The sequence below is a fragment of the Catharus ustulatus genome, chromosome 1 (genome assembly GCF_009819885.2).
Source record: "Catharus ustulatus isolate bCatUst1 chromosome 1, bCatUst1.pri.v2, whole genome shotgun sequence".
NCBI classification, from domain to species: Eukaryota; Metazoa; Chordata; class Aves; order Passeriformes; family Turdidae; genus Catharus; species Catharus ustulatus.
This window is the reverse complement of record NC_046221.1, coordinates 68,734,609-68,760,277: the sequence shown is the minus strand read 5'-3', so window position 1 is coordinate 68,760,277 and position 25,669 is coordinate 68,734,609. Positions and strand designations below refer to the sequence as shown.

The 25,669-nt window shown below is 44.3% G+C and overlaps 1 protein-coding gene and 1 long non-coding RNA gene across 2 annotated transcripts; one reads left to right on the top strand and one right to left on the bottom strand.

Annotated features, from left to right (window-relative positions):
• Positions 1 to 11,127: 11,127 nt before the first annotated feature.
• GCNT2 (glucosaminyl (N-acetyl) transferase 2 (I blood group)) lies at positions 11,128 to 12,004 on the top strand (the record flags this gene model as incomplete). Its single annotated transcript, XM_033056482.1, is given in 5 exon segments — positions 11,128 to 11,451; positions 11,453 to 11,541; positions 11,543 to 11,576; positions 11,578 to 11,802; positions 11,804 to 12,004. Coding segments are annotated over 5 exon segments (873 nt in total), but the record flags the coding sequence as incomplete, so codon positions are not given.
• Positions 12,005 to 22,718: 10,714 nt separating this feature from the next.
• LOC117001795 lies at positions 22,719 to 23,818 on the bottom strand. Its single transcript, XR_004419131.1, has 2 exons — positions 23,672 to 23,818; positions 22,719 to 22,890 (listed from the first exon to the last, which is right to left on the bottom strand). It is a non-coding gene; the product is annotated as an uncharacterized LOC117001795 (long non-coding RNA).
• Positions 23,819 to 25,669: the final 1,851 nt, after the last annotated feature.

The window sequence follows — 25,669 nt, the reverse complement described above, 5'->3', positions numbered from 1 at the left end:
GGGAGCGGGGACCTTCTGCAGTTTAAGCGCTCCACCCGGCGGGGATGAGGCTTGACAGGCTGGCCCGCACTCGGGCAGCAATCTGGTGGCTGGATGGAGCAAATAATTTATTGCCAGCCTGCGACGCCGCCGTTTGGTACCACCCGGCTGTAAACCGGGATGCCGCGGAAAAGCGGCCTAAATTTAATGTAGGCAGGGAATGGAGTACTGACTGAAAGGTACCCGGGCCCTTTCACTCCATTCCACGCGTGTAGCCGTATTTTTTTTTTTCTCTGAGATGTTGCTAGCCAGGTTGTTTCCCAAAACCTCAAGCACTGTGTAACAAACACAGAAGACTACAGGTTAAAATTATCTGTGAAAATATGGGATCATTCTTTTCCCAAGAAGACTTGCAATATTTACATTGATCCAGTCTTTGGAACATATCTACCCACTCTTCAGGGCATAGCCATTTGCCATTTCTTGCTGCCCAGAGAGAAATCCTCTAAATCAGCAGGACTTCAAAGGACCAAAGCCCAACCCAAAGGAGCCATTGTCAGCCATTTTTCACTTCTATTTGGATGAAAAAAAAAAAAAGAAAACCAACTGCTTGCATTTAAATTATAACATTTATCATCAGTCCTGGTGAACTGAGGAGCTCCGAGATGACTGGAGGTTAGTCAATGAAAAGCCCATCCCCAAGTAGGGTTGGAAGGAGGATCTGAGGAAATACAGGCCTGTCAGCCTGTCCTTGGTGCTGGGAAAGATTATGGAACAGATAATCTTGGGTGGAATCACATGGTACAGACAGGACAATCAGGGAATCAGGCCGGGCTAGCATAGGTTTATGAAAGGCAGGTCCTGCTTGACCAACCTGATCTCATTTTATGACCAGGTGATGTGCCTGGTGGATGAGGGAAAGGTTGCAGCTTGTTTAGGGACACTCTTTGCTGGGTTAAAATCTGTCTGGATGGTCACTTACTGTGGTGGTGAATGGTGCCACATCCCCTTGATGACCAGTTACTAGCAGGATCTCCCTCAGTTCAGTACTGGGAACGTTTCTGTTTAATATCTTTATCCATGTCCTGGATGAGGGATTGAGTGTTCCCTCAGTCAGTCCAGGGGTGACACTTAGTTCAGCAGGCGTCTTGATCTCTTGAAAGACAGGAAGGCTTTGCAGAAGGTCTGGACAGGCTAGATTGAAGGGTGAAGGCCAATGAAATGAACTTCAGCATGACCAGGTGCCAGGTCTTGCACTTTGGCCACGACTCCATGCAGCTCTACAGGATGGGGAACAGAAGTGGCCGGAAAGCCGCCCACCAGAAAAGGACCTGGGGATGCAGATCAACAGTGGCTGAGCATGAGCCATCCAGTGCCCAGGTGGCCATAAGGCCAAGGGCATCCTAGCCTGTATCAGGGACAGTGTGGCCAGCAGGACCAGGGCAGGGGTTGTCCTGCAGTACTGGGCACTGGTGAGGCTACACCTTGAGTTTCGTGTTTGGGTCTGGGCCCCTCACCACAAGGAAGACATTGTGGGGCTGGAGTTTGTCCAGAGAAGGGCAATGGAGATCAGAGTCACATGAGGAGCAGCTGAAGGATCTGGGGATGTTTAGCCTGGAGAAATTGAGGCTCAGAGGTGACCCTATCATTATTTACAGCTACCTGAAAGGAGGCTGCAGTCAGGTGGGGGTTGACCTCCCAGGGAACAAAAGACAGGTCAAGAGGAAATGGCCTTAATTGTGATAGGGTAGGTTTAGGTTGAGCATCAGGATCAATTTTTCCCCTGAAGAGGTGGTAAAGCACTGGAATAGGCTGCCCAGGGAAGTGGTGGAGTCACCATCCCTAAAGTGTTCAAGAACTGACTGGATGTGGCACTTAGTGCTATGGTTTAGTTGGCGTGGCAGTGTTTGGTCAAAGATTGGACCCAATGATCTTGGAGGTCTTTTCCAACCTATTCCTTGAATATATAATTCTATGGTAAGCAGGTGCATAAGAGGAGTCAAAAGGACTGTTTACTTTTTGCAAAGCCGGGTAAAAGGGACAGCGCCGAGGTTACTCTGCAAGTCCCAATGCAACCACTGGCCCTGCATCAGGAGGGCAGCTCCTGCTGTCACAGTAGAGTTTATCACTGCAGATCAGAAGGTACTGGCTGGTGAACACCAGGGACAGACTGCTGGGGACAGTATGGAGGCCTGCAACAGATTTGCCACAAAGAGCTGATAATCAGGCCCGGGGTCTATGCAACTGAAACCAGGGTGGAATATGTGATACTTAACAGCAGGCAGTCAGCAGGAAGAGGTCCACGCTCCTGGTGTTCCCATGAATGCAGCCAGGCCCCAGAAGAAAGTGAGAACAAGCAGAAGGTTCAGCTAGCTCCCCAGATGGCTATGCAGTTTTACATGTTGGTGTGACAACAGTAGGACTGGCTGGAGGAAAAGAGAAAGGTAAAGCAGGGGGGCATCAACATGATGCACTTTAAGACTCAATCAAATAGGATGTAAAACACCACAAATTTCATTCTGTACACACAGCAGCATCACTAGAGCTTAGTCCCTGAGCAGGCTGGATATTAAATTGATCAAACTGGTAATGAAAGTGGGAATTGTTCCATCTCAGCTGACACAAGGCAGGTGACCTTATTAAAAAATATGCCAGTGTATTTAATGGGGTAGGGCAGTTTCTTGGGGAATTCATGATTAATGTGGCTATAACTCTGGAGATCCCATAGCTAATGCCCCTGGAAAAAGTCTTACTTCCACTATGAGATGGCCCAGCTGAAATTTTTAATATGGTATTGTATGAATACAGGAACATAAATCCACCACCGTTTTCTGTCAGAGAAGCCAAGTTACTCCAGAACTGCTGTATTAATTAGAGGACATGATGGCCTCATGCTGGACACAGTAAGCTGGGTTTGTAAGAAACCTCAGAGCCTGCTGAGGGGTGCAATGTATCTCTCTGTGGTCTGCTCAGGCTGACCACCAGGACCAGCTCAGACTCCCATACTGTTTAGTCACAACAGAAGCCACCATTCAAGACATTGAGCTCATGTAATGCCCTGAGCAAGATCTGACTTGGAGAAATCTCAGAATCTACTGACAATCAATGGCCTGGAGCAGGGTGGTGTTCGCAGCTGAGCTCTGTGTGTGTGTGAAAAGGGTCTGAGAGTGAGAAAAGTAATCATCTGTGCATCTCTGAGATGGAGCAGGAACTCAGGAGGGTCATAACATCCCAGACCATTATTGTGTCCCCAGAAGGTGCTGTGGCCTTTGGAAGAGCAAAGGAGATATGCAAGCAAACGTGGCACTTTTCCTGGCACCCTTGCAGCCTACAGCCATTTGTAGACCAGGACCTTCTGAGAAGGACATAACTGCCGTGTATCCAAAAATGGATCTCTGTCATGAACTTGCCCAGCCACGTAAAAGAGTCCACAGAGATGGAATAAGCAAGGGCATAGGGATAAAGCTGGCTGTTTTCTTCTGATTGCTGTAGGTATGGGAAAATGTCTACATTCTTTGCAAAAAAGAAGTAGTATAGCAAAACTTAAACCTAAATAAAGGCTTGGGGTTCAGGCCAGGGAGCATTCTTAGTGTGAGCAATAGCCAAGAAGCTGTAAGTAGTTCCCAAACAGAAATTGAGCTAAACTGGAAGAAAAGAAGCAAACACTTGCAGAATTTTGACTGCAGAGTGCAATTGTAATTCAAAGTAGGATCCAGACATGCTGCAAAAGAAAGGTTCCAGAAAGCACAGTGAAATAACCTGTCTCAGGACAGAAAACAGGTGCTAGGATACCAACTGCCAGGTGTATAGTATAGTAACTGGGCAATCCAGTAAGAAAACCTCAGTCTGTGAGAAGCTGTTTAGCAGGAAAGGACCAGACAAGACAAGGCTGTCTTCAGGAGCTGAGGAATGTGATGTTGTGCAAGGCAGGCGATTTCCAGTCGTTTTCTGGCCTCTTTGCCCCTTTATAATTGTCTTGGCTACTTTCCAGTGACCCAATATGTGGAGACAAGATTGTCCCAGCTTCAGTAATGCCATCAGGGTCTGTCTTTAACCCCATGGGGGATGGTGATTGCAGCCACTCCCCTTCCCGTAAGACAGCCATAAAAGGTTTTTGTGTAAGCAGTGGAACAAGGGACCAAAACATAAACATGAGCCTCCACCCTAAGCAAAAGCAAACAGAAAGGTGCCTGGCAATTTGAAACACTCAGGAGTGGAGCTCGAGGCTTTTGCTGAGTAGTTTTGAGTGTGCATGCATCAGCAGCTCCAAAAAAAAAAAAACCAGGAAAAAATGTGGTGATGATGTGAAAACTTGATAGAGCCTGAAGCTGGACTCCTTCTGAAAAAGGTGATACAGATTTCCATATGTCTGGGGATGGCAAAGACAGGGGGAAAAATCCCACCTCCACGTTAGAACTATGGTAACTTTTAGTGTGAGTTTGGGGCTCATGCAGTGTGAGGTGGAGGGCTCAGCAGCACAGGCTGCTTTGCCCAGACTTGGTTATACAGTGAAGAGACCCTGGCACACAGAAAAGACTCCAAAGGGAAAACAAGGCAACAGAACTTGAAAATCTTAGGCTAAATCTTAAAAACTTTGCTCTACAAATGGTGACATTTCCACTGGTGGGGAGAAAAATTCAGCTGTGCAGCACTGGTCGACTTCCTTCCCCAATAGCCAGGATTTGTACTTCTGCCAGTGGTTTCTCACTACTCACAAACAACCTGGCAGGCTCTAACAGTCAAGGATGTTTAACATTATCTCCTGAGCAGACTTGCAGTGCAGTGTGATGGGGATACTTTCAATCCTAAACCCCTTCGGGAGATTCCAGAGCCCCAAAACCCAGGTGGCGCCCTACAGATGCTGAGGAGAAAAAATTATTTTCCAAGGTAAGTCCTGGTTTGGCTCTGCCTCAATCTACTGAAAAATCTCTCCTAGGTAGGAAGACGTTAAGGACAGCTGATACCTACTACAGCCCTCTGAAAAAGAATCCTGATAATTCATTGAAGGAAAAAGAAATGGAACAGTCATCAATCTAATTTGTGTTACAATGAGAAAAGACATGAGATGTGAAATACCTGTCAATAGGTAAACTGTTACAGACTTAGCATTTATTAAATGATTTTTCTTTATGCTTGGGATGAATCACAAAATATCACAAATTATTTTTCTTCCTGAATGGTGCTACCTGAATCAGGACTACCCTGATTTTAACCAAACTTCAGTGTAAATAGCAATTAGGAGAGATCATGAGCATATTTTTAAATGATGACAAACTCCTCTTGTTACCATTCCCTAGTGTATCAGGATCCCCAGCCCAGCTACCACCAAGGCATGGTACTGTAATACAGACAGTCATAGGAAAGAAAGCTGGAAAAGACCTAGAAAATCACCAGGTCTGAACCAGTATGACCTGTAAAACTGCTGAAAAAGCTACGCCTAACCTACCAATGAAAACCATCAGCAGGAAAATTCCAGCCTCTCCAGACAATCTAATCCACATTTAACTGTTTATCACTACAAAGCTTCCATTATGTCTGATCTTCACCTCTTCTGATGCTATCTAAGATGATTAGTTCTTGTCCTATGCACAGAGAACAGGGAGAATCAGCTACTCCCTTCCTGTTTGAACCAGAATTTGCTTCTGGTTTACCTTTTTTACATATTTGAAGACTTCCTCCCCCCTTTTTTTCCTTTTAATGTCATAATAAAGTCATTCTGGACAGTAGTTTTCTAGACCCTATGAGTTCTACGCTCATGTTGTACCTAGCAACAAGTTATATTGTCAGAAAAAAGAGCATGATAATGCTACACATTTAGTGAGGCATTAAAAATAATAACAGTGATCTGATCCACATATCTGTTCTCTCTGACACAGCCAGTCATCTGTACCAGCAGCCAAGGCTGTGGTCAGACTTGCTTGCACAGCAGGTGACTCCCAGCCTGCAAATGGAGTTGCTTTTCTTCTCTAGCTGCCAACACACACCTGCAGCTGGGAGCAGACCCTCGGCCATGCTGGCACCAGGCTGCAGGGACAGTGCCCTGACATGGCGCCTCTCTGAGGGTCTAACACCAGCTGCCTCACTTCACACACCGAGGGGAACACCTTGGGTTCATGTTCATAAAGCTAGCAAGTGCCCAAATGTTTGCAAAACCCATTGTAAGCTGTCTTTGGACACTCCTCCAGGGCAAATAGCAGCTGCACGTGTACATTCGTACTTTACTGTACACTAATGTGTGTATTCATCTGCAGTGAGAAAACAGATCCCTATCCATGCCTTGACTACACCAGTGTCAGCTATAAAATCTAGTCATATTTACAGAAGAAAACCAACTTCGCCACCACAGCCTGCCTGTCCTCTATTAGGACGTGTTTAATTATGTCTCGCTTTCCCTGCGCAGGAGGATAAATGAGCAGGGAAGTCAATGCCGTGCTGTTGCTGCTGAGCAGCTGATGAGGAGTAGTTTGCACAGAGGTGAGTACATGTCCCTGTTGGAAATTAATTGGAGAAGGGAGCTGTCGAGTGCTCTGCTTTGGAGCAGCAGTAAGTCTGACTTGCAAATTGTGCTCTGCTAAGAGGCTAGGCAGCTTACCTATTCCCAAAACCTTTGTACCAAAAGTCTGCTGCAAATGCAGACAAGCAGTGAAGCTCCTGCAGGGTAAGAGACTCTGTGGCCGGGGCTCTGGAGCACAGCAAGACAAAGGAGATGGTGCATTGTCTGTTTGTGCAGACAGATGTGCTCACTGACTGTGTGCAATTAGATTACTTGATGGTTTTGCTGGACCATGTGAGCTGAGCCTGCATTTGCCTCGATGTGTCATTTCACCTCTCCCGTTTGCTGCCTGTGCTGCTGCGTTGTGACTGCCCGGTGTCAATGCCTCTGCCTGGGAGCTCCTGCTTCAGGTAGGTTTGAATTTCCTTCTCTTTCAATACTCAGATTATGGCTGGCTGAGAAGTGCAGGAATGGCAGGGACTGCTATGGACAAGGAAAAAGGGAGGGCAGAGGAGAGAGAGGAATGAATTTTGACAGCTTTTGTGCTCAGAGTCTGCCTTCACTTTCTCTGTGTTATACAGTGGATATATTTGCCTTCCAGCTCAGACAGAGCATTGCGAGTAAGGCATGTGTTAGAGAAGATCTCTGCCAGGCAGGGCTGCTCCAAGGGGAGAGTTTTAGAGACCATGCACGTTATAGGTCATCCCAAACCAACACAAGACCAAAGAAGTTTCATCTCATTTAGTTCAGAAGGTGTGAGGGATGAAAAGATCCTTTACTTGGGCACAAAACAGCAATCTGTGGTTACCTGCACTTCCTAACCAGAAAAACAACACTGAGGAAAAAATTGTTTGCTCCCTACAGGCTCACTGTGAATTTAACAGTGATGCCAGTTCAAACTGACAGCTTTGCATGAGAGGGCAAGGAAAAAGAATATCATGATTTTTTGTCTTAACAACAGAATAAAAAAATGCCAAGTGACTCCAAAGAAACATGAAAAGCATCACATTCATCACTTCTGACTGAGGTCAAACAGGAACTCAAAACCAGTGTACAAAACCTGTGCATCTTGCTTTTTAATTAGCTAACAAATTAGCTGAAACCAATTACCTATATTTATTGAGGCCAGGAGCAGTTTACTGAGTACTAACCCTATTCCTAAGACAATATCCTCATTGTCTGGAAAGGTCTATTTCCATTCATCCACATGGAAGACATTTCAATCCTCAATCCTACTGGGAAGTATGTTTCCACTACAGGAGCCACACCAAAAACTCCTCACATGCTAAAATAAAAATTGGTTCAATGCTGGTCCAGGGAACAATAAAAAGGAGTGGCACTGCAAAACTCGGTCAGCAGCAGTTTTAGTTCTGTCAGCACAGAACCCTTTTACACATCCTATTTGTTAAACTGCATGGTAAATTCAATCGTCTATTATATTTTTTGTCCCATAATTCTTTTCTTGCCCCCAGAATATGCAGAAGCCCAATACAATAGACAACAGAAGAAGGCAGGTGTTGATGTTTCCTCACACCTTGATGTTTCCTCACACCTTGCTGGTGACAGGTGCCATAATATGGTTTAGATGTACATCTGGATTTGGCTGCTCCTTGCATCTGAACTTTGGATGAGTCTGTAAATCAACACCATCAATACCTGAAAAAGACTTTTTCCGTTGAAGTGGCTCATGTCACTTACACACCATTTTTATGTTTTTTTGACTGGCTTTGGTTTGGTTTTTTGCTTTGTGCGCTGTTGTTTTTTTGTTTATTTTCTAGGGTGGAGAGGGTTCGTTTTGTTTGGTGATTTTTGCCCATAATTCAAGCATGGGTCTATTTCACACAGAGCAGCACAAGGCAGAACTACTGCTAAAAAACAAACCCAAAGAAGTCTCTCAAAACCCCAAAGATTTTGGCAGCTTGATTTCCCACAGCAATCATTTGCATATATGTTTTCAGGTATCTGAATATTAACTGTACCAGAGAATCAAGGCCCTGGGATTAAGTAGCACCAGACAGGCAGCCTTCTTTCCGCCAAGGCTATTTGGTAACAAAGGATCACAGTGACTCTGGATTTCTGCAAAGATGTTGCAGCAATGCCTTTTCCAGGGGAAAAAAAACCCACCCAAACCAACACAAAACACACCAAGGAAAAATTTAAAAATCTTGCATTGCATTCCTGTGAAGAGCAGCCTCATCTCATTTTCTGCATGTAGCTTTATTTATTTCATATGGACCATGCTAGTAATGCAGTCTTCAACAACTAACAATCTCCTTGCATATGTATCTATAAATATAAACGTATAAATAAATAAAATGTATATATCTGGAGATTCTAGTGGCTTTCCTAGCTGTGTAGCAGATTACACTGTGCCTATTGCAGTTTTAAAAGATCTGACTGCTTCCAAGACATCTAAATGCCTTGCAAGATCTCAGCCTTTGTACTTCAGAAAAGCTACCTGTGCTCTCTGTCTCCAACTGAGACCCTTCTCAATGAAACCCTGACTCCTGCAGGAATGCTGACATCTTTCCCCCTGCATGTCTCCTTCCATGCCTTCCTAACTCCAGCTGGATAGAGAGCTCATGTTAAGTCTATGGCAGAAGGGGGGAAATGCTGTTGCAGCCAATTATCCCAGTGAGGAAGTGAGAAGGCTATGATCTCCACAGTTTATGGAATGCACAGAGGACAGACAGCAAGTGGCTGCTGGCCTCACAGTCACCAGCTGCCATGGCAATTTGCCTTTCTGAGGCGTCAGATGGGGGAGTAGAATTTGTTACTGGATGTAACTCAGCACAACAATCAAATTGGGCAGGTCTGTGCTCCCTAGGTGTTTGCTGTGGATTTCTTTGCTAGACTTGTGTAGCGGTCTCAGCTCAGGATCTGTGCATCTTTTAACAAGCTGTACTGTTGGCCTGCAGCAGCATCAGGTGAGTCTGTTACTTCCTGGGACTTTGCCCACCTCCATTCCAGCTCCTCAGTTCCATTGGAGTGGTTCTCTTCCTGAAAGCACTGGTATCCACAAAGAACATTGCCCTGGACTGCCAGCGTGAGACAGCTATCCCTGCTGACTGCCCAGTGAGGAGTGGCTCAGCTGTTTGCTGTCTCCAGGTAGGCTTGATTGCCAGATCTGTTCTGCACCCCTCTTGAGGAATATTCTGGTCATAAATCCTTACAAAGCTTCTCCAGTGCTCCTCTCCTCATTACATCTTGTGACTGTATTTGATGGGCTGAAGCCACTGCCAGCAGCCTGCAATCTGCTTGAACAGAGAATCCTGGAGACTGTTTGCCAGGATGCCAGGATGGGAAGGAAGTGCAGCTTCTGGGAGGGACCTGCCAGTGCCTGAGGAGACTTGTCAACAAGAGCTGAAATGTAGGTGATGGTATTTCTCCCTCTGTGGCACAATGTACTGCCCACCAGAACATTTACCGGTAAAATCTCAGATCAACTGATTTGCCTCCACATTAGAGCAAATCATGTTGGGAAAATTTACATGCCCCAAACATGCTGTGTCATGGCAGGGGATCCACATGAACAGACTCACAGCTGGAATAAAGAGACTTACCAAGGATTTCTCTTTAGTCTGAGCTACATCAAGGTCTCATTGCATAAGCATGTTATATCAGTTGCACACACAGTTCTTAGAAATACAAGTGTCTCATCAGAAAGCCTAGGGTTAGTTTAAATAGTTTAAATAGCAGATTTTGCTAACCCAGTTTCTTGTGATGGATGTAAGCCTGGAGCTTATTACAAGTAATCCATGACTCTTAGCAGAAACTGTTTGTCAGATTTCAAATTTGCAAATGAAAATAATACTGAAAAAAACCTGATGGCTGTGACAAAACTCTACTCAGGAGCAAAAAAAATCTCTCGCTTCTTATATGTGAATGCTGGTGGCCTTACATGAGAAATGAAGAATAGTGAAGACAGAAATACAGAGGTGGAAGATAGATGAGTGGTTCTTCTTCATCCTGTGTTCTTTGGCTGTACAATGGCATGTATTGAACTGGGTTTCTGATAATTGCCTTCTAGAAATTACATTTATCCAGAATATCAAAGAGCAGAAAGGCCACAATAGCTTATATATATGCTTAATCTAGTAGTGTAATTGTCACTGAGACATATTGAAGTATATTTATTTCATGTTACTAGTTTTCACAATTCAGAAGCAGTGATGACTGACACATTGGGGTGGTTAAAAAAAATCCTGCAATTAAAAAAAAAAAGAATTGTTTAAGATAAATATGAGGTTTTCCTGTCACAGGGTACATGCACAGAAATTTTAACAGCTATGTGATACATGCAGGGAGATTGGGGAGGGAGCAGTTAAGAACATACCCATAAATTGAATTTGGGGACACTCTGAAATATGTGCCAGCTGCTCGTTGCCAAGACAATAATTATGCAATATGTCTGCTTAATCTTCAGGGTGCTGTGGAGCAGCTTCCATCTGCAAGTTGTTCTTTGCTTAGGCTGCTTCCACATCAGTGATGACTGTGCAACTGTTAATATTGAAAGTGAGGGCTGCACACTCTGCATCAGATGGATCCATGGGTCCTCCAGCAGGAAGCAAGCATAGCCAACAACACAAGCTGTTGGTGGTGCCTGATATTGTATTTCAAGAGAGACTTTTTCCGGGAAGCAATGAATTGCTTCACTTCCATTTGTTTTCTATGCTGTTAATTTGCAAGCACAAGAACCTCTTAGGAGGCTGAATTTCTCAGAGAGTTTGAATTTAGCAGAAGCCTGTAAAGCACTTACTGAAGATAAGGTGTCCTTCTGAAGGAAGATAGCATTCAGAGAACCCAGCTGCACAGACTACATCCCCAGAACCACCCATCACCTGAGTCCTTGCAGACGAGGAGCCGTCTGCACCCTCGCTTATGTCACGACATTGCATGAAGAGTTTGAGACCTTCCAGGTTTTCTTCAGGGAGCTCTTCATGCTCCAGAATGTCTACTGTGTTCATGTGGATGTCATTCAAGGAACTATTTCCCTTTCAGCAGGCAGTGATACTTTCTCAGTGCCTGCCTCATTTCCAGGCAAAGAGAGTGGTGTGGGGCAGCATCTCTCCTATGGACTGACCTCCACTGCATGAGAGACCTGCTTGGCCTCGACCTTAGACTGGTGCTACCTACTCAACACCTGTGGTCAGGACCTGTCCTTGAAGAACAGCAGGGAAATCACCCAGCTGCTGAAGAGCCTTGAGGGCAAGAACATCACACTTACTGTGCTGCCCTCTCTCCATGCCACCACCTACACCAAATACGTGCAGAGGGAGCAATTTTACTCTTCCTTTTTTTTCATGCTGTGGACATTTGTGTGCAAGATGGCCCTGGCCACAAAACCTGACCATCTATTTTCGCTCTGTGTACATGGCCATCACCTGGCTCTTTGTGGGGTTGGTGCTACAGGACCAGTGTGTTCTCCATCTGCTGGCTTGGCCTGAGGACACCAACAGCCTTGAGGGGCACTTGTGGATGATGCCCTGCAGGATCCCAGGTGAGCATGCTTTCACTTGGTTCTCCTGTTAATGCACTCACTTCTGCTTGTTTCACACATGAACAAAGCTGGAGAGGGACTTCTTACAAGAGTATGCAGTGATAGGATGCAGGCCATGGTATTAAATTTTAAAAGGGTAGGTTGAGATTACACATAAGGAAGAAATTCTTTGCTGTGGTGGTGGTGTGGCAAAGGAACAGGCTGCCCAGAGAAGCAGTGAATGGCTGATTTCTGGAAATATTCAAGGCCGGGTTGGATGGGACATTGAGGAATCTGTTCTAGTGTCCCCGCCCATGGAAAGTGGTTTGGAACTACAAAATCTTTAAGATTTTTCCAACTCAAACCATTTTATGATTCTATTTCATAACTGTACATGCACATACACATGCAGAAGCATTACCTGAAGTTAATTTTGGCAAAACCTAGATGTAAAATTTAATTGTTATATAAGGCTGATCTATCAAATAATCTCACTGGCCCTTTTTGAGCATAGAGGGAGAGGTGTCTGTGCTGTCCAGAATGTGCCTTAAGGTTCCATGTCTGAGAGAAAGATGCTTGGGGAGCCAAGTTCAATCAAATCCTTGGACATTTCAGCTGATTCACCTCTAAAATCTGAGATGATGCAAAGAGAAGTAATAAAGATTAAAATATACAGTATATGCAAGCACTGTAGTGAAGAAATTTTCTACAAGATGTTCATTTTGGTGCGGGAAATTTTATTTTTCAACAAATTGAAGTCAATTCCTCACAGAAAATCTGAATTCAGGCTGGAGTAGACGTTTAGTCCTGTGGTTGACATTTGCTGTGCTGCACTGTGTAGCTCACTTAGCCTGCATATTTCATTGTTATTTCCATGATAACCACTGTATGTTTTCCAATATGGGCATAACATTTTCTTGTGGTTGTTCTTTTTGCATTTGGAAGATACAATATTTCCACAGTATGTATGAGTTTTTTGCCTCTTTTTTTTTCCTTGCCATCACATTAGATTGCCTGTGAAAAAGTAACCATGTGGCTCTGACAGATGTGCTCATAGGCTCTGGTTGCACAGATTTTGAACCCAAACTTACAAGGATAACACTCAGTCACTCCCTGAATATATCCATGTCAGATCCAAGAGTGCTGGACAACTCTGGGATGAGAAGTCATCCCTCTTAGTACGTGGGATGTTGGCCTGGGCCTCAGTTACAGGCTCTAACAAAAAACTCCTGTCCAGGTTTGACCAAGTCCCTTCCTTTAAGTTTTCAGGCAAATCAAAGGGAGATACCTAAGTCAGGACTGTTCCAGCTGCTAGAACAAAAAGTTGCAGGCCTCCAGGCAAGCAGAGGAGTCATTTAAGGACCAGTTTGGATGGATAGCATAGCATGAAGGAACTAAACCAAACAGTTATTTGCAGTATCAGTATCAGTCATTATAATCTCAGTTCAGATAAAAGGTAAAGAAAGACTTGTCCACGAATCTTAAAATAGCATGCTTATTGCCTAGAGTCATGTAATGAAGACCAAGACTTTTTCTTACCCTCTTAGGGGCTAAAGACTTTCAATCCTATTCAGCTGGTTTTCAAATAACAGCCTTAACTTATCTTTGGTATTTATCTCAGGCTGCTTATCTTGCACATGACTCCAGCATGACAGAAAATTCTTGAAAGTCACCTTTCAGATAAGAAAGAGAAGCATGGCAAAATTAAGGGAAAGTATTTCCAAGGTATGTAGGTCTGAAATGTCTGTCTGGCCCTTAATGACTTTCTGGAGAAGCAGGAACCATCACAGCGCAGGTCAGTGGCCACGTCCCAGGCCAGCTGTGTTACCACTGGGACACCTTTCCTCTCTCTGCTCATAGAAAGCAGAAAGGAAGTTCTGATGGCCATGGGAGAGGTGTGCATCCACAGGCTGTGCTATTGACCCCCCTTACTTATTCGAAGCCAAATTCCTGCCCTCACTTTCAAGCCATATAGTCACAGAATATGAATGATTTGGGTGAGAAACTATATTCCCAGTGTCTTAAAACAGACCATGGGCAAAGCCAGCACTGGTACACTGAACCTGACTCCCTTTCTAATGCACTTTCAGAGCTGTTTCACCTGTGGAACAACAGAACGTGGTTGCACTGTCGGCTCTGCTCTCTTTGCTAAGGGTGAGTGTGCACAGCACCAGAAGTGCTCAGTGCCTGAGCACTAGAAGCTCTTTGTTGCTAAAATAACCCTTCCTGGAGTCCCTCTTGACAGCCTCTTGGCAAGCTGGCCTCTGTCCTCTCTGCACTGTTAGAAAGACACTAGAGCTGTTCCTGTAGCCCGGGAAACATATTGGAGGCATTGCCTCCTACCTGCTGCTGTGGGGACCTGTTTTCCAATGTTCTCCTTTTCTGTTGCTTTCCTTTCCTGATGATGAGTGTAAGACACAGCACGATCTGGCACTCACCAGTGATCTTTTTTCCTGAATATCACAAAAAAAACCCACAAAAAAACAACAACAAAAAAAACCCACAAAAAAACCTGCATGAGATCAGTCACACCAGACACTGGTTTTCCCATCTCACCCTAAGCCCAGCACCAATAACTTCATCCCAGTGCTCCAATCTCAGACGCACTTATTGCAGGGAAGTGTGGGAACACACTGAGCCACCGCGGGATCTCTCGGATGAGGCAGCGATTCAGGGAGTATTACCAATCGAAATACAGGAGTTGCTAAGCGCTTAACGATCCCCTCAGGCTACGAGCTGCAAGAGAGTTTGCCTGTAACAACCCAGCAGCAATCACCCATTCACTCCCTCCCCGTGCGAGTGCCCAGCTCTGTCCTGGCCATGAACAAGGCTGCAGCCCATCCTGACACCCTGGAGCAGCCCTTCCGAGCTTCCATACAAGAAAAGTCACTAATGTGTGGTCCCCCTCTCTTCCCCAAAATGTGGGTCATCTGTCCCAGGGGAAGGAGGTGGGAAGGGAGCACTGTGTCACAGCTGCTTGTGTGCCAGCTCAGAAGGGACATGGGGACACAGCATGCCGTCACTGCCTGCTGCAAACCTGATAAACTTCTGCATCAGTGTGAATATCAGGTAGCCGATTACTAGAGCTGTTAGCCCGCAGTGTCCTGTGCAAGTCCACAAGCCCGGACCACTCATGATCTGAAAGGGTAGGTCACATTAACCACAGGGCTGCTTTCCATCAGATAGAGCATCTGAGAACATAAGCAGTCTAAACCTGCAATATTTCAGTGTATTTTCTGTTGCTGCTAATCTGACACCAAAATTGGGAATCAATGAAAGATGACGTTGCATTCTAGCTTGCGAATTTTCCAAGGATTCATTCAGCTGTGTGCCAGCCAAAATTCCAAGTGTTTTTGACACAGTTGCTTATTGTGTCTGTCTAAACTCAAAGAATCAGACTCACCTCAGCTCTATCTAGGTGGGAAGAAGGTTGCTGATAGAGCCATAAATTTTGTCTATTATTGCAGGAATGAAAATGGTTGATAGTTTGTGGGTGGAGTGTCCAACCGCTTCTCGACTTTGAAAGTGTATCTTTATCATCCTGATGTCAACTCCTCAGTTGGGAGCTGAATGGTAGATGGAAAAATTATAAAAATATGAAAAATGGCCACAGATACATCTCCAGTAGTGGCAGTAAGATCTCAAGGGAGATGGGAGTTCTCTGCAGTTTGTTTAGTGTAGTAGCCTTACTTCCCAAATAGAGCTGTTAGCTGTCAAAGAACGCCTCACTAACACCTCTTGGATGTGAGTGTGAGATAAAAGAGAAATACCAGAAAATTCTGAGTAGCACTACTAGTATACTAATCTACCATGTTAGCCATTTCCTTATTTTAAACTTTTAAGTTTTTACGTGGCCAGTTGCTTGAACAGAAAAACCTGCGGGTTTTTTTTTCAGATGCTTTAGCTTGCACTGAACTTTTCACCACAGCAACTTAATAAATCTAAAAGATTTTGGTACCTCTCCATCCCACTGTCATTTGTAGATGGGCTCTTGGAACAACCTTCCTTGCAACGCACACGTCATAGTGTCTCTGTTCTGCCTGGTATAATTGTTAATTTTCCTTAGCTTAGTCCCCACCCTTCAAAAGTCAGACAGACAGAGACACACAAGCCTTTTTTCATATGATTCCAGACAGTGATGCTGGTTGAATAAGCCATGCTCTAGAAAAAAAGGTATTTTGTACTTATGTCTTCATCATTACTCATACAAGTAATCCTCATTCTTTTGTTCCTATTCTCCATTAGTTTAATGAGACTTCCTGATTGAGCAAGAACTTCTCATAGGAATAAAGTATTAAAAAAATAGGGATTTTCCTGTGACTGTTTTCGAATCTCATGCCCACAAAGTTGTTGTAATCTCACCCTCAAAACCTTCCTCTTTTGAAAAACCAGCTCAAGGGAAAGTGTTGCAACACCATTGCAGCAATCACAAAAACACCTTAATTGCAGATTTTCTAAAAAGTTACTCTTGTCCTCTAGCCCCCATTCAGATATTACAGCTCACCTGAGAAGATATAACTTAAAAGCAGGCTTTGGTCTATATGCAATTCACAGCCATTGCAAAGTACTGCAAAAATCCTTTTCTTTAAGCTGACTGTTCTTCTCATTGAAACAACACTTAGTGATGATGGGATAAGGATGGGTATGTTTTCAATAAGCCTTGATGAAAAAGCACAGCTACTAAACGGGCTTGTGCTCCCTCACTTGGTTCTCCTTTACCTTTTCAACTATCAGTGGGGTAAGAGGCTCAAAGAGTGCAGCTCCTTGAAGAACAGAATTAGGTGAGAGTAATTTAAGGAAGATTTATTTTTCTCTAAATACCAACATCAGGTAATGTCTGTGATAACTCATGCATGTAACTAATGAAACTTCAGCCCAGCAGTAACAGGGACTTTTCTTGACATTCCCAGGTGCTGAATTGCTAACAGCCCTGGGTTTTTTTAGGGAGACTATCCAGCCAGACCACCTGAGCCTATCCCCTCCTTTCACCTATGAATAAATTCATCTGACCACACCTAAAGCTGTGTTGCACATGTTAAGATACAAACCCTGATGCCAGCACACATCCAGGGTGGAAATTGGAGTAACCGTGCCTAAATGGGTGCTGGGGTGGGCACTGGCAGTTCCTGCAGAGCAGCTCTCCCGTTGCCTGTCCTTGGCACCCAGCATGTCCCCACAAGTCCAGCTTACTCTCACTGGGAGAAGCAAGTGTTTCCTGAACCACCTTCTGGAATTCAGCTCCTCTAAACCAGGAGTGCAACTCTCCCATATGCGCTAGAATTAGTTTATGGGTCAAAAACAGCGCAAAAGAGCTTTCTCCAAAATATATCAGAGGAAGTTACTAGAACTGAGACCTTTCCCTTATTATCCATCAGATATTCAAACAGAGGAGGTGCAGTTTAGCACTCTTATGACTGTCAGTAGCCTAACAGCTCAAGAAGATGACATGCATTACCTTAAATCAGAACACTTTATTTTAAATAAGCTTCTTGCTTTTTTCTGAGTTTTAGTGTTTTTTCCCAGATTCTGAGGTCTGCTTTGAAGCTCAACAATCTTGCCAGTTGTAAGTGTCCTGCACCCACTTATGTATGACCTACCCCAAGCCCTGCCTGTTTCCCAAACGTAAATATATGGCCCCAGTGCCCAGCAAAAGTTATTGCTGATTTCAACCATGTTTTGCAGAATAATATTCCCAAGGATGGGAACAGTCCAGGCAGATTTCTGAATAGCAAATTCCTATTCATCAGCTTTTAAAGTACAGGAGAAAAACTCACATCAGTTGGTGGCATAGGAGCGTAAAGAATTTGTTCCTGTGCCTAGAGGGAAGTGCTGAAGGGGAAGCACAGGCTGTTTCAGGAGGCTGGTGGAGATCAGTCTGTTGGTAGTGAGGTTTGACCCTGGAATCACCAGGCATTTCAAAGGTCAAGGTAAATTAGGCAGCCTTTTATGGTGCAAGATTTCCAGCCTAGCGTTGGTTTAAGTGTGCATGTTACAGAAATGGAGGCGCAGTGGCTCATATTGTGTAAGCTGCCTATATTTGCCTTCATAATCTGTGTTGGTGATGCCAGGAGGAAAAAGAAGGGGCTTCTCTTGGAGTCAACACATGCAGAACAGCTCACACTGGAAATGTGGCAAAAAAACTGAAGGGAAGGGCTTAGAGGGGATGTTGCCTTTGGGGCTGTGATGCCTTTGTCCTGTGAGAGAGGTCCAGGCTCTGAAGCAATGCTTTTCCTTCCTCCAAACCTCTACCACTAAGAAAAGGCATGAAATTAAACCTGATTAAATTAAATCAGAGATCTGACTGATCTCTCTTGAGGCTGTCTCCACACCTGAGCAGTGCCGTGCTGCTGGTGGCTGTTCTTAAGACCTGATGGCAGCAAACTTGTTTCCAGAGCGGTGCTCAGTATTGCTGCCCACAAGGTGGCTCTTTCCTGTTCCTGGTTTTCAAGGGCAAAATTCTGCTAAACATGATGGAACGGGAGAAAAGAAGTCAACAAAAGTAGACAGAGGAGGTCATGACGAAATTTATTTCAGCTTTCATAAGCAGCATCACTTCTCAGACAAACTGTCTTTTTAAGAATAGCACCCCAGGAAAATTCTGAATCTGAAATCAGTCACTCAAACAACTATTTAAAGAAAAATATGATAAATTATTTTTTCCCCATGTTGAGTTACACTTTACCCTACTTTTTAATTAACTTACAAAGATGCCTAGTTTCCTCAATTTGGGAAATGGTGAATAATGTGAAGTCAGTAGTTTTGTATTCCTGGAAGGCAGTACCTTCCAGTATTTTTGTGGATGTCCTGGGGTCATTCCTGTTTTGTCAGATATCTTTCTGCTTTGCCATTGTATCAGCATTTTCCAAAACTTCCTGCACACCACATTTATTGCCATCTGTTATGAACAGATTTTTAATTTGGGATGATAATGCACTTCCTAGGCTATTTAAAGCATTTATCCCATGCTATCACTGTCTCCTCTTTCATAAAGTGTTACCTTTATCTTAATGCTTTCTGTGAAAAAGTAGTATTTTTCTGAATTTTGTGTGGGACAAGACCACACTTTCTGGTATGTTGGTTTATTTGATAAACCCAGTATACAGAAGGGGAGAAATAAAGTCATGAGGTCCAGGTTATAGCTGACACACATCACTGTTTATGGCAAAGTGCTATGGTAGTTCTGCAGCTGGATCATACAGTCTTTTTTGCATTTGTTTTAAAAGTCATGAGTCAGTTTTTGTGACGTGGCACTTGGTGTGAGTTGTGTGGCACTTGATATGAGTGGCATTCCTCAGGGGTCAATACTGGGACTGGCACTGTTTAACATCTCTGTCAGTGACACATGGACAGTGGGATTGAATCTACCCTCAGCATGGTTGATGATGACACGAAGCTGTGTGGGGCTGTCAGCACCCTGGAGGGAAGGGATGGCATCCAGAGGGACCTGCACAGGCTGGAGGGGGGGGACTGTGCAAACCTCATGGCGTTCAACAAGGCCGAGTGCAAGGTCCTACACCTGAGTCAGGGCAATCCCAAGCATGAATACAGGCTGGGGAGAATGGATTGAGAGCAGCCCTGAGGAGGACTTGGGACTGTTGGCTGCTCAGCATGACCCAGCAGTGTGTGTCTGCAGCCCAGAAAGCCAAATGTGTCCTGGGCTGCATCCAAAGCAGTGACCAGCAGGCTGGGAGAGGTAGTACTCCCCTCCACTCTACCCTTGTGAGCACCTGCTGGGGGTGCTGCATCCAGCTCTGGGTCCCCCAGCACAAGAAGCACATGGACCTGCTGGAGCAAGGCCAGAGGAGGACCACAAAGTTGATCAGAGGCTGGAGCACCTCTCCTATGAAGACAGGATGAGTGAGCTGGGGTTGTTCAGCCTGGAGGAGAGAGGGACCTTTTACAGGGGCAGGTAGGGATAAGACATGGGGGTATGGTTTTACACTGTAAGAGGATGGTTTTAGATTGGATCTATGGAAGAAATTCTTTGCTGTGAGGGCTGTCCAGAGTAGTTGTGGATGCTCCATACCTGGAAGTGTTCAAGGCCAGTTTGGATGGCATTTTGAGAAACCTGGGCTAGTAGAATGTGTTTTTAGTGACAAGCAAAAGGTGATAATTAGTGAGAAGTAGAAGGTGATAATTAGTGAGAAGTAGAGGATAAACTCTTACCTGTTTATATCCTGGATAGGTCCTGTGATCTGCCTAAATCGGTATCTATTATTATATAACATCATCGGCTAATTCAGCTTCAATAACTCCTTCCAATTATATAATGCTTGAATTGGTTCTGTTAGTCTCTTTCCTTAAACCAACCAACCAACAAACAAACAAACAACAAAAACCAAAGCAAAAATCCAAAACTTACCATTAAATTCATGTGAAGGTACAGTAATTTCACGAATACAAGCCGCAGCAATTTGACAAAAATTTTGGTGGAAACCCGGAAGTGCGGCTAATAGTCGGGGGCGGCTAATCTGTGAATAATTTTCTGACATTTACAACCCCAGACGTGCCAGCCAGGGCGCCGAGCCAAGCACCTGCCAGTAAAAGCCGGCATTTCGCAATTGTTACAGTGTTACCGTGTTGCCCTGGCTCCCTGCAGGCAGCACAGGGGCGGGGAGAGAGGCGGGAGAGCTCTCTTCTTCCCTCCTCTGCCGCAGCCCAGGGGAGAGACGGGGGTGGGGGGGGGGGGCGGGGGCGCGCCGCCATTGCCGCGGTTTGGGGAGGAGGGGGGGTGCTCTGCCCCCGCCCTCCGCCGCCGTGGCGGGAGCAGGGGGTGCTCCGTGCCCGGCCAGCGCCACGGCGCGAGCGAGGCGCTCTCTCCGTGCCCGGCCGGTGCCGCGGCGGGAGCAGGGCCAGGGCAAGCGACCCCAGAGGCGGCGGCCAGCCCCGATGGCAGCGCCGGGCTGGGCCACCTGGCCCCGTCAGCAGCCCCTAGCGGGCCGAGCCTGCACAGCCTTAGTTGAGCCAGTAAACCCCGCCATGCCACCGTTCTGTTAGTATTTGGCAACTTTGTTGCATGCGGGTCCTCGCTGCGAATGACAGAGCGGCTTATATTCAGGTGCGGCTTGTGTATGGACAAAACCCGAAATATTTGCCGACACCCAGAGATGCGGCTTATACTCAGTGCGGCTTGTATTCGTGAATTTACTGTACTATGGTTAGGGCCCAGTGTTCAAATAACACTTGGAGGGCAGTGCTGGTTGGGAGGATGAATGATGATGTGCAGTATCATACTGAGGCTGTTGCAGAAGAGGGATTTTATTTCTTAAATTAAATCTTTAGGTCTTTTGGGTTGACATCTTGTCTGTGTCATGAAAGCTTCTCTCAGTGAAGAAACTTGACAACCATGTTAGCAGCCAGACATCTGTTGATGTGTATTCCAAAGCCTTTTACCCCAGTTCTTCGGAGAAAGGTCCCAGAGAGTGGAGATGAACCTGAGCTCAAAGCTCTTAAAAGGACTAACTATTTGATTTTCTGTTACCTAGTTTCAGATGTCCCAGGATCCATGGCCAACACATGATGGGAAGGTGGAAGCAGTGAAGTGGATTGATATGGAAGAGAGCCATGAAGGTTGTCATGGTAATGTGAGCATTTTTCTCCATTATTTCTTCCTGTGCTAGTAACAAATATTTTATTTCAAGAATCCTTAATCCATAATATAGTCATGTGTATTGATGAGAAAAAAAATGAGAAATTCAGTCAGCTTCAATGACAGCAATTTCAGATCAACACAACTATACTGAAACCAGTGAAAATACACAAATTGCAGACAGAATTATTTTGTGGGAAATCTAGTGTGAGTAAAAATACACACTTAAGTTGTTTTCTCTTTGCTGACAGAGAAAATTCAACAGGTATTTTCAGGTGACAACACTCCAGCCTACAACATCACTAAAAGCAGTCAAGCGAATAGCAGTAGCAACATTAATTTCTGCTGTGTTAGAGCATAAACTCATGAGACAGGATTTTTAGGGGTATTCTATAAATGCAGCTTTGTTGTCTCACACTGTCTGCAAATCACTTAACACTTGGAGGCCAAAGTATGAGAGATCCAAAAGGAGACACCAGGGCAAAGCTCCTCTTGCAGCTGTAGGAGCTTTCCATTTTTGTCATTTTTAATGAGATGTTTTCTAGCTCCAACTTTTGTCTTGATACCCTGTCATTGCTATCTTTTTCTACAAAAACACAAACACAGCCATGCATTCCTGGCACTTTTTGTGTCTAAAAGATAAGTGTAATGGATCATAATTAGCAAGATTTTAAACACAGGAATACAACTGCTGGATATACATACAGATAAGATTTTGTCAAAGATACTGATATTTACTACAGAGAATAACTGAAAATTACTGGAAATGGATTAAAGATGCTGCATTACCCAGATCATACCTGTTCTTTAAATATCTGTTGGGACAAGGTTTGTAATAGTAAATAGCATCTTTTACTAGATCAATGTGCCTGGTTGAAAAAATCTGATAGGATTTCAGGCACATGAGTCCATGTCTGGAAAACAGGGGCTTGCATATTTGTCCTACCTGGCTGACTAACTGAACTGGGAAAAAAAAATAACTTAAAATTTTTTCCCATGCAGATTTTGGTTTGCCAGTGTCCTGAGATCGTCCTATGTAAGGACACAGAGGGGGAGAGGGAAAGTGGGGAAGATAAGTATTTTCAGGACTGAAAAAGCAGTAACTAAGCTCTGGCAATAACACAGTGTTTCTGATTTATATTTTGATGTGGCATAAGACTTCTTCCCAAATTTACTCACTTTCATGGCATACAGTGGTTGATGCAAGCACAACCTTGGGTAGGTAGCTCACAGCCCTGTTTTAGTTCCACAGTAGCAGCCACTAGAGGGAGGCCATCCAACGTCTGAGCAGATTTCCCTTCAAACTCTTCATAAAGTACACAAAATCCCAATCCCAACCGACCAAGCATGCTGCAGAGAAAACAAACAAACAAACAAACAAATTACATATATATATGTATAAATTAAGGCTTGAGAATATTTTAGTGTGACAAACAGAGGACAAAAGTCACGGGTATCAGTTGTGCTTATTCCTCTACGTATTGTGGTTGTATTCACATGGCATGTCTGGAGCACTGTTGAGTGACCAGTCAGCTGCACAACAGCAGTAAAAATCGGGATGTCTGAATCTAGGGAGACTGTGTGCTGCTCTCCTGCCTTTCTTCTGAGCAAGCAGTGATGGCTCAATGAATGCCTCTTGAATAACAGCAATTTAACACCAACTTTATGAAAACATTGCTAATTTCAGGATCTTTTAACAAACTGGATTGCAAACTGCAGCAGTTCTATAACAGGAACACAATACATTTAGATGTCCTGGAGCATGACTGGTAACCACAGGGAAGGTTCTGAACAGACAGGATCTGCCTCAGTCAGCTTATTTTGCTTTTACAGCTGTCAACACTTAATGATGTGGATTCCGGCAGAAAGGCATCAAAAATTTACCTCCAGAGCAGAAATTCTGTTTAGTATTTTGAAGAGGGGGGAAGAGGGCTTTACTATCTTGCTGTCATGGAGGAAGCTGAAGACAGAAGTATTTCAGAGTGAATTATAATTTTAAACAGGGAGTTTTAGGAAGGTCTAGAAACTTAAGAACTTAAGAGAGGTCTGGGACCAGCCCATCCCCTCCTTGGTCTAACAAGCTGAACATCTCCCAGACTGAAAAATCCCAAATAAAATACCATTTACTCACCATTTTGTGTATTTGAAGTAGCCCGGAGTGCAAACAACATCACATTTCATTGTTCAGACTCTAGAGGTGAATAGCAAAATATCACTAGGCAGCAGAAGCAATGAGCTTGGCAATTTGAAACGTATGGATATAACAGCATGTTGCACTCTGAACCTGAAGAAATACAGATAGTTTATGGGTATACAGATATATTATTATGGGTTATATTACCTGTTCAAATAAAAATCCAGAAAAACATCACAAATTTCTGTCCATATGTTATTTAATGGGTTTTTTAAAATTTTGTTTTATTTTGATGGATGCTACTTCAGGTTATGCTTTTGTGTAAAGTAAATTAATCTGTTTTCACTGTGTGACTGATTTTTTTGGGTGCAACACCTGCCTCATCACTCTCTCTTTTTTTTTGATGGAAAATACAGTTAAGCACTGTAGAAGAGACAAAACAATAATTTCTGGCAGCCAGACTGAAGAAGTGCATCGAAACCAGTGAGATCTCACCATAATGGTGTTATTTTGAAATAGCAGTAAAAGACAGGCAAAGATGAAAAACTGGAGGGGGTGGCTGGTAGGAAGGATGTTAAGGAAGGTTAGAGTCCCCTGCACAACAGTAACAGCAGTCATTCAGTCCAGCTGCTGTGGTGCCCCTCCACAGAGAGACCTTGGGCTCCTTTCTCTGTACTTCCTTGTGTTCTATAAATATGGCCAAAAAAAAAATCTAAATTTTTTTTTAAAAAATTCCTGAATCCAGAATTCTGAATGAATTCTGGATTGAGAACAGAATATTTCTGTATCAATACAAACAAAGAAGAAAAGTTTTCTGTTCTGTTCAGTCACTCACTGAAACCCTGACTGAGATAGGGCATGCAAAGGACATGCTGCTCTCTCTAATGGGATTTCCAAGAAAGTCAGACTTTCCACTGCAGTCAATTTGACTTGCTTAGACAACCCACTGGATGCCTTTCTGCTTATTCACTCCTAAAGACTTCTACACACCTTATCCCAAGAGTGGAAATCTCAGTGTGGGATGTATGTGGAACTGCAGCCTTTTTACCTTCTTTAAATTAAACTGAGAACAGGAACAGGCTGTCCAGGGAGTCTCCATCCTTGGAGGGGCTCAGAACCCCACTGGAAAAAGGCCTGAAGCTATAACAAGTGCATCTGCACAGGCTTCCATCACTTTGGGATTAGGATTCAAGCTTACGAAAGAAAATGATCAGTTCCCTTTTCTTAACCTTCAGGCACTCCTAGCATCAAGGGCTTTTTTATGCACTGTGTGATCCTGTACCAGCAGCTCCATGACTGTCCAAACTTCTGTGCCTGGTGTAGATACTGAAACACTTTCCCTTAATTTCCTAGCATCTGAGATATTCAGTATATAAAAAAGACAGAAGCAACATGCATTTCTCTTCTGTTATTCTGTGAGTGAGGTAGGGACAGGATATTTGGAGAAGCTAGCACCGCACCTCCTGTCAGTGGTGGGGAGGAGACATCACCAGTGCTCACCAGGGCTTGTTTTATCTTGAACTCATCATCGGGGTTTGTTTAACCGTCTATTGCTACAAGACACGAAATACGCTACTGGGCAGCTCTGCAGCACAGCAGTTGCAGTGGGATGCATGAGCTGACAGGGCCAATGTCTGCTAAACCTCAAATTAAGTGGAGCTTTCCCTTACAGGCATTCCTATCTGTGAGATGTGGGAGCTGAAGGTGAAAGCTTTACAAGCTTTCACTTTCCTCACACACGCTATTTCTTCAGGTGCAGTAAGCACTGTCAGGTGCTTGGTTTCCACCCCACAGCATGGCACTGAGAAGTTAATAGGAGAGCTGAGACATGAGTCAGCTCATGGGGCCTTATCCAAGCCAGCAGAATCACTTGCAGGTTTCATGCAATTTGCCTTTTAGCTGAACACACCCAAATGCTACCAAAATCCCCTTCTCTGGGAAGGTGTATGTTCTGTGTGTGCCTCTGGCATCAGAGGTGTGCACAGCAGCCAAAAA